This window comes from Pseudonaja textilis, chromosome 1 (assembly GCF_049901715.1).
Source record: "Pseudonaja textilis isolate UNSWEBS1 chromosome 1, rPseTex1.2, whole genome shotgun sequence".
Lineage (NCBI taxonomy): Eukaryota > Metazoa > Chordata > Lepidosauria > Squamata > Elapidae > Pseudonaja > Pseudonaja textilis.
In genome coordinates, this window is record NC_141990.1 from 321,053,399 (window position 1) to 321,062,949 (window position 9,551).

The window sequence follows — 9,551 nt, forward strand, 5'->3', positions numbered from 1 at the left end:
TTATTAGTATTTTTTTTCTTTTTAATATAATCATTCCATCTTCAGTTGAACAGTGTGTTGCCTGGGTACAAATACCTTTGTTAAACAATAATCAAAAATCACAACATCCTTCGTTAAATTAATATTGATTCTGCAATCTTTTAACATAATAATATTCCACGTATTAATTCTACAATATTAACAGAATAATATTCAGCTTACTAGTCATCGTAATATTTACTTATCTCTTTGACCATATCTTCTGTGTTTTGTTTCCCTGTTTCTAACTTCCATTTTTATTATTTAACCATTGGTAAAATAGATTCCATATCATGTAATATTCGGTTTGCTCTTTCTCCTTCATTGCCAGCGTTACTCTATTCATTTCCGCACATTCTAATATTTTCCTAATCACATTCTCATCCGTAGGTATCTCTTCACTCTTCCAATTTTGTTCAGATACAATTTTAGCACCAGTTAATGCATGAATAACTAAATATGCATTTTCCTTACTGGCCTTAGGAAAGCTTTTCCAGTAAGTTACTCAGATCACATCCATCATAACTAACTAAGATAATAAATCACTTTTCCCAGTGCCTTTGTAACTTGGAATGGTCATTAAACGAACTGTTGTAAGTCGAGATCTACCTGTAGTTCTTCCTTTTAGAAACAATCTCCATTATTCTGCAGCCGAAAGAGCCTCCTAACATGTCCTGTTCCACTTTACTTTCCTAATCCTGGGTTCTAATCTTGCCGTTTGAAGCCACACTGGACCGCCCCTTACCCGTCCCCTCAGCCCTAAACCAATCAGCTTCTTCTTTTCCGTTTCTCCCACACACTCTGCACATGTTCAAGGGGCTCTTATCCTAAAATACATACGTGGATGGAAAAAAAAATGATTAAAAAAGCAGCATATTGATTTAAAGCCAGGATATGGGGATTTTATCCGAAAAATCTAGTCAGGGAAATGCACATTTAATTATTTATTTATTAGCTGCCCAGCGGCGGGCTTCAAATAATTTAGCAACTGGTTCTCCGCCAAATTGCTGGGTGGGCGTGGCCATGGTGGGCGTGGCCTGCAACGTCCTGGGAGCGAAAATGGGCTGTGCAGGGCCGGTTTTCCACCTCCCTGGGCTACAGAGGCTCTCTGGAGGCCTGAAATAGGCTTGTTTTCGCTCTCTGGGGGGCTCATTTTCCACCTCCCTGGGCTCCGCACGCCTCCTGCACTTATCTGGGATGCAAAACGGGCCATGAGGGCAGGATGGGGCGGGGCCAGCCGGTTGGCGGAACTCCCGGTTCATTGAACCGACCGTAAAATTAACATCCAATTTGCCCGAACCAGCACGAACCGGCTGAAGCTCACCCCTGTATAACTGCCGCTAAAATTGTATTTGCACAAAACTGGAAGAGTGAAGAGACACCCCACAGATGAGAATGGGATTCGGAAAATATGAGAGTGTGCAGAAATGAATAGACTTTTAACGCTTGCCATTAAAGGAGAAAGAGCAAACTGAATACTGTCATGACATGGGTTTTATTTTATCGATGGCTAATTAATAAAAATGGAAGTTAGAAACAGGGAAACAAAATAAAGAAAACAGGTAAGAGAGAGAGGCCGATATTCTGACTAGTATGTTGAATATTATTATTTTAAGGTGGTAGAATTCATACTAAGGTAACGAACAACACTGTAAAATTTGATTATTATTCTACAAAGATATTTGTACCTGGATGACGCATTGTTCAACCGAAGATGGAATTATTATATTAAAAATAAAAATTTACATTAAAAAAAGAGGCTCTGTGGTATGGCCCGCCCGTGGTCAGCGGAGCTGGTGGCAGACTCAAACCGCGAGGAGGTTGGGGAGGAACCTGGGCCAGTCCTGGAGTCTGGGAAGGCTCAGACGAGGGCTCTGCGTCGGAGGCAGAGATGGGGCCAGGGCCATCCAACAGTTATCAGCTGCCTTCGGAGTCGGAGATCAGTAGGGAAGAAGAACAGGTGGAGCCTGTTCCCAGTGTGTGCATGCACAGAGCTGCCAGGAGAAGGGAACAGCTAAGGAACAAAGGTCGACTCGGGAGTAAAGGCACAGGAGGACGGTGAATGCCCCCCCCCCCCGCCATAGGGAATAAAAAGGAGCGAAAGGGGAGTGGGGTTTTGCAGGAGACAATTAGGTCAGTTCGTTAGGCTGAAGATCTGTCCCTGACTTCTTGCCAAGTAATTGCTGCTACAGCATGGCGTTTGGAAGCTATCGGCCTGGCAACTCTCCAAGCCTGATGAGGTCTGTATTGTAAATCACTCTCGAAAGACTGTTTGCGGGATTTTGAGTTTGTGAAGCCTATGTCAGATCCTCTTCTCAGAGGACAAGAGCACCTTGAACATGTGCAGAGTGTCTTCCCCGCTAACGCATCCAGCTGCCCAGCCAGACGAGGACAGACCAGAAAAACGTGCCCGTGAGCTCCGGTTTTTGCCAAATCGGGAGCGGGTGCCATGTTCAAGACTTACTTTCGGTGGCGCAGCCGGTCATGAGCCAGGAGAGGAGGCTGGCAATGGGGATGACCAGACACACCGGAGAACTGGGATTCATGCTGAGGGCTGGGCAGGGGACTCTGACCTCGGCTGGGCTGCCTGCCCACCTCACCGGGGCTCACAGGTCCTCTGGAACCGGGTCAGAACCTGCAGCAGAGAGAAAGGAGAAGGTTTGTGAGTTGGAGGGTCTTGTGAATGGAGCAAAAAGGGAGAGAGAAAAAATCCACGTTTTCTAGTATCTTCCCTAACCAGATTCCTTCAGGAGCCTCCTACCCACCCATCTTCTTCCTTCTTCCTCTTTCCGCCTGTCTCTCTTTCCTTTTTCTCTTCCTTCCTTTCTCACCTCCCCCCTCTCTCCTTTCTTCTTTCTCTCTTTCCATCCTTCCTCTTTTTTATCTTTCTTTCAACTTCCTCTTCCTTTTCTTCCTTGCTTTCTTTTCTTCTCTTCCATCCCTACCTCCTTCTCTCCTTCCTTTCTTCCTCCAGTCTCTCATTTCTTTCCTCCCTCTCTTTTATTTTTATCTCTCTCTGTCCTTCCTTTCTGTCTTCCTCCCCTTTCCTTCTTTGTCTTTCTTTTCCTCTTTATTTATCACTTTATCTTTCCCTCCTTCCTTCCTTCCCTGCCTCACCTTTCCTCTTTATCTATTCGTCCTCCTCTTCCTTCCTTCCTTCCTAACTCCTTGCCTCTTTCTTTCTTTCCTCCCTCCTTCCTTCTCTCTTTCTTTTCTTCCTCCTTTCCTTTTGTCCCTCCCTCTCTTTTTATCTTTCTTTCCTCCTTCTTTCCTCCCTCCGTTCCCTCCATCTCACAACGTCTCTGGACAGCAGTAAAAGATCAACACCACCCCAGATCAAAACAGCCCAGGTGCTACCGCATATTCAACCACATTTCCTACTAATCTCCACACCACACACTCTGCCTCATGGCTTAGATTCTCAACCCACCCACCCCCCAATAGTGGGGCCAGAGAGCAGAAGACCCCTCCCCACCAACCTTTGATCTAATCTGGGCTGTTAAAGGAAGAAACCGATCACGACATGCTCAGAGACACCCTGATCCATATTTCGACACACATCCTCCCTTTTTTTGATCCCCTTTTGAGTTTGGGGAGGGGGGGGTCAAAAAGGAGCAGAGAAGGTAAAAGAGGACAGCAAAGAGGGCCAGGCTTTGGGGGCAAAGTCCCCACCTCCCACCCACCCCCAAAATCCCTCCTTCAATCTATGCATTTAGCTAAGATTAGTCCAAGGCTGGGCTGCCGGGGGTTCGCAGGGGGGTTGTGAGAGCCCCTAGCTAAGATTCTGTGCAGTTTGGAGACCCCGCCCCCAAATCCCACTCCTGGCTGGCCCTACCCACCCACCCATCCCTCCCCTCCCCGGAGTCCCCACATGGCCTGTTTTGGATGCAGGTCAATGCAGGGCGCACAGGGAGGATCAGGGAGGCTGAAAAACGGGCCTCCTGGAAGCTCGGGAAGGCTGGAAATGGGCCCGTTTCCAACTTCCAGAGAGCCTCCAGAGCCCGGGGAGCCCATTTTTACCCTCCCGGAGGCCTGAGGAAAGCCTCCGGAGCCCGGGGAGGGCAAAAACGCCCCTCCCCTGACCGTGGTGCAGGAGGCTGACTAGGCCACGCCCACCCAGCGACCCCTCAGAGAATCCCTCGCTCACATTTTTGGAAGCCCGCCCCTGGATTAGTCCTTAGAAAACATCCCCAAGAGCTCACCGTCCCAGCTCCGAAACGGCTATTTTAATTCTTTACTCTTCCCTCAGCAAATCGCCATCCCTTTTCAACACAACACAACACGACACAAAACACCACTTCTTTTGTTGAATGTCTCCATTGATCCATGCCTCTCTCTCCCTCCCTCTGGCTGGCTGACAATTGTGAAAGCGCGGCGTTAAAAAACAACAACAAAGATGCAAAAAAAAAAAAACCCACACACCGTACAATCAGCAGCCGTCAAACAAATAAGAAAAAGTTAACAGAATAACAGTGGGAAGGGATCTTAAGAGGTCTTCTAGTCCAACCTCGCCCTGCCCAAACAGGAGACCCTATACCATTTCAGACGAATGAAACTCAGCAATAAGACATCAGCACAATTCGGATCTTCAACTTCCCTTATTCTATTCTCATGTATAGACATGAGATTCTGATAGATAGATAGATAGATAGATAGATAGATAGATAGATAGATAGATAGATAGACAGACAGACAGACAGATGGATAGATATAGACATTTTTGCATACGGTATTCAGCTTTTCCAATAGCACAGCTGGCTCAGAGTGTCTTGAGTCAATTTTTCCAAATATAAACGGAACATCTCCGACATCTGTAGTGAGAAGTGGCTTCCCACCCCAGTATCAATTGCTTGGATTTCTTTCTGGCATCCAAAGCCCGTCAGCAAAAGGTTGGCATTAAAAAAAAACAGATGTTTTAATCCAGCTGCATCTGCTTTGAAGGAGATTTTTCTGAGCCTCAGATTCTTATAGTTTAAAACAAAAAACAAAAAAAAAAAGCACAAGTAGTCCTGAACTTACAACCATTGATTCGAAGTTACCACGGCACCGAAAAAGAATGTGATTTACAAAAGGGACTTGGCTTTTAGTGAAATGGGCAGCGATATAAAATGGAATAAATCAATAAAATCCTAAATTCAAACAAAATAAAAAGATAGTAGACGGGGCAGTTAGCTGAGGTGACAAAATACAAGGATCTGAAAGGAGAAATGGAACGATTTGTGGCCGAAAAAAGCAAAGATAGGACCAAGAGTGATCGGCGCCTTGGGTGAAATGTCAAAACACCTGGTGGATCCTTTGAACATCTTCGGCAATGACAAATTCCCCATCAGTCAATTGGAAAAGGCAACTTTGCTCGCAACAGCTGACATCCCGCGACAAGATCTTTAGTTCCCTCAAACATGCACATCTGCCTATTCCAGGTCTTTAGGAAGGACTCAAGAGGTGGAAATAAATACCAAATCCAATGTGTACATCTGGCTGACTAAAAATAAAATAATAAAATAATACACACACACACACACACATACATACACATACATACATACATATATGTTTTCTTAAGTTATCGCGGGTACTTACATGTATGGTATTCAGCTTTGTTCGGGTATTTTCCCACGTCATTGTAGTTGTGCTTTTAAAGTTGTAGCAACGTTTCGGCAGAATCTCATCTGCCCTCATCAGGCTTCTGTATTGTGTTCGTCTGTGAATCAGACTTTTACAGTTGTTTCAGTTTTAAATTTGGGGCTAGCCTACTGCTGTGCCAGAATGGTTTTTTCTTCATCCTGATTGGTTGGGAGTCTTGGTCTGTGTTTATTGGTCTTGGAGTTTGCTGTGTTCTGCTTGATTGGTGTTTCTAATAACTTCTGTTTGTTTTGTGGCTTTTTTTGTGTCTTGATTGGCTGGCAACATTGTGTTCCTGTATTGCAGGTTTTTAGTGCAGCTTGGCTCCGAGTAAGACTTCCTAACAAATGATAGCCATCCATTTACCCAGAGCTAAGCTGCACTAAAAGCCTCCAATACAGGAACACAATGTTGCCAGCCAATCAAGACACAAAAAAAGCCACAAAACAGACAGAAGATATTAGAAACACCAATCAAGCAGAACACAGCAAACTCCAAGACCAATAAACACAGATCAAGACTCCCAACCAATCAGGATGAAGAAGAAACCATTCTGGCCATTAAACCATTAAATCTGAAACCACTATAAAAGCCTGACTCACAGACGAACACAATACAGAAGCCTGATGATGGCAGATGAGATTCTGCCGAAACATTGCTACAACTTTAAAAGCAATGACGTGGGAAAATACCCGAACAAAGCTGAATACCACACACACACACACACACACACACACACACACACACACACACACACACTAGTTTTTATTTATTTTTTGTTTTTTTTTATAAATTTTAGATATTTTAGACATTTTGTAAGCTGCCTCGAGTCGCCATGGGCGAATAGGTGGCAATATAAATTCAATTAATAATAACAACAATAACGATAACAATATATTGTTATATATTATAATAATATAACAAAATAAGATAAAAATTAAAATTAAATAAAAATACAGCTAGTCCTCATAAATATAAGTCAGCTGCCAAGCACCTGAATTTTTATTATGTGACCATGGGGAGGCTACAATGGTTATAAAATGGTTAACAATTGCTTTTTTCAATGCCTTTGTAAGACATTCAGTCACTAAATGAACTGTTGTAAGTGAAGGATTACCTATAAAATAAGAACACGACATAAATAAAATAAAATTTAATAAAAGTTAAATAAAATAATTTTGGGCTCAATTGTAAGCCGAGGACTACCTATAAAAGAATAAAATGACATAACATAGCATAAATAAAATGAAATTTAATAAATAAAATAAAATAAATAAAAGGATGGATAGAATTCAGCTCAGCCACGGAAGGAGGCTCAAAATCCTTCCCTCGGCCTCAGTTTCCCCATCGTCTTCCCTCACTTAGCAAATCCTGCCAAGACACACCCCCCTCACTAAGTGGCCATCCTAGGTCCACCCAATTACTCAGGATTTAGAACTCATTTATCCTCCAAAGTTTTTGCTCACCATCCATCATGCAATGCGACCCTCCCTAAATTTGGTGATCCCAACCTGATGTCGCTCACAGAATCAGTCACTGGAGATGTGAAAAATGAACAACTTCATCACAGCCCAAAAGCAAGAGAAAGAGAGAGAGAGAGACGGACAGACAGAGACAGACAAAGAGAGAGAGAGAGAGACAGAGAGACAGAGAGACAGAGAGAGACAGAGAAAGAGAGAGAGAGACAGAGAAAGAGACAGAGAGACAGAGACAGATAAAGAGAGAAAGAGAGAGAGAGACAGAGAAAGAGAGAGAGAGAGACACACAGAGAGAGAGAGACAGAGACAGACAGATACAGAGAGAGAGAGAGACAGAGAAAGAGAGAGAGAGAGACAGAGAGAGAGACAGAGACAGAGACAGACAGATACAGAGAGAGAGAGAGAGAGAGAGGAAGAGAGAGAAAGAGACAGAGAGAGGAAGAGAAAGAGAACGAAAGACAGAGAGACAGAAAGAGAGAGAGACAGAGAGAGAGAGAGAGAGAGAGAAAATCTCACTCAGCTGAATATAATTAGCTGAAAAATAAGAATATACTTTCATAAAATGTCACTGACCAGCAGCCTGGCAAAAAAATGGCCACAAATTGAGCAAGCAAAGCGATTCTTTTGCATAAAAATAATAATGCACAGTTACCACAAATTCAGCAACACGTGGGTCTACTTACCGTATAGGTAGTCCTCGACTTATGACAACTGAGCCCAAAATTTCTGTGACTAAGCGGCACACTTCTTAAGTGAGTTCTGCCCTATTTTACAGCCTTTCTTGCCACAGTTGTTAAGTGAAGCACTGCAGTTGTTAAGTTAGTCACACGGTCGTTAAATGAATCTGGCTTCCCCATGGACTTTGCTTGTCAGAAAGTCACAAAGGGGGATCATGTGACCTCGGGATGCTGCAATGGTCGTAAGTATGCAAAACGGTCCTAAGTCACGATTTTCCCCTGTCGTAATTTTGAACAGTCACTAAACGGACGGTTGTAAGTTGAGGACTACCTGCATTAAGCAGGATTTATGTAAACATGGTTACTAAATCGACTGCAAGTCAAATCCAAACCAACCATCACTGGGCAGGCCAGACTGTTGAAAAAGGCGCAGCCAAATCAAACCTCGGAGCACTGAAATAATGCAGCGGGAGGAACCTAAGTGATCATCTAGTCGAGCTTCCAAATTCTGGCATCTATGGGGTTGTTTTTTTTTTCCAATTTTTGTGGAGCTCCACAGTAACTCAGCCAATTTCAACCCCCCCACAAACACACCCACTAAAATGATTCAACATGCAGGTCATAGTTGAAAGAGGCGGCAAAGGAGGCGAGAACAGAATGGATGACATTTCGATGCACCAGATTCTCGACAATTCAGGTGTAAGATTAAAAAAAAAGAAATACGTGTCTGCTTTTAGAAAGGAGCATCTGTGGGCTGGCAATTCTCAGTCTCTTCTTCGTTCAATTTTGATCAAAACAGGCGATGTGCCAAGACTGTAGACACAGAGCATCAAACAGAAGTGAAATCTCTCCCTCCCTCCCTCCCTTTCTCTCTTCTTCCCTCCCTCCCTTCCTCTCTCCCTCCCTTTCTCTCTTCTTCCCTCCCTCCCTTCCTCTCTCCCTCCCTTTCTCTCTTCTTCCCTCCCTTCCTCTCTCCTCCGTCTTTTCCCTTTCTCTCCCTCCCTTCCTTTCTCTCTTCTTCCCTCCCTTCCTCTCTCCCTCCCTCTTTTTCCCTTTCTCTCCCTCCCTCCCTTTCTCTCTTCTTCCCTCCCTTCCTCTCTCCCTCCCTCTTTTTCCCTTTCTCTCCCTCCCTCCCTTTCTCTCTTCTTCCCTCCCTTCCTCTCTCCCTCCCTCTTTTCCCTTTCTCTCCCTCCCTCCCTTTCTCTCTTCTTCCCTCCCTTCCTCTCTCCCTCCCTCTTTTCCCTTTCTCTCCCTCCCTTCCTTTCCCACTCTCCCTTTTCCACTCTCCCTTCCTCCCTTCTCCCTCCCTTCCTCTCTTCTTCCTTCTTTCTCCCTCCCCTATCTCTCTTCCTCCCTTTCCCTCCCTCCTTTCTCTCTTCTTCTCTCCCTCCCTTTCCCTCCCTTCCTCTCTCCCTTCCTTTCTCTCTTCTTCCCTCCCTTCCTCTCTCCCTCCCTCTTTTTCCCTTTCTCTCCCTCCCTTCCTTTCCCACTCTCCCTTTTCCACTCTCCCTTCCTCCCTTCTCCCTCCCTTCCTCTCTTCTTCCCTCTTTCTCCCTCCCCTACCTCTCTTCCTCCCTCCCTTTCTCTCTTCTTCTCTCCCTCCCTTTCCCTCCCTTCCTCTCTCCCTTCCTTTCTCTCTTCCTCCCTCCCTTTCTCTCTTCCTCTCTCTCTTCCTCTCTCCCTCCCTTTCTTTTCTCTTCTTCCCTCCCTTCCTCTCTCCCTCCCTCTTTTTCCCTTTCTCTCCCTCCCTTCCTTC

At 44.7% G+C, this 9,551-nt stretch overlaps 1 protein-coding gene across 8 annotated transcripts in view; it reads right to left on the minus strand.

Moving 5' to 3' along the window:
- Positions 1 to 9,551, minus strand: part of PTPRS (protein tyrosine phosphatase receptor type S) — a 353,020-nt gene that overhangs the window by 199,745 nt on the left and 143,724 nt on the right. For all 8 annotated transcript variants that reach the window (XM_087922613.1, XM_087922619.1, XM_087922620.1 and 5 more), the window contains exon 2: positions 2,483 to 2,653. In XM_087922613.1, the coding sequence (XP_087778739.1) occupies positions 2,483 to 2,564 (82 nt within the window). In that variant the 5' untranslated portion in view covers positions 2,565 to 2,653. The remainder of the gene's footprint in view (positions 1 to 2,482; positions 2,654 to 9,551) is intronic.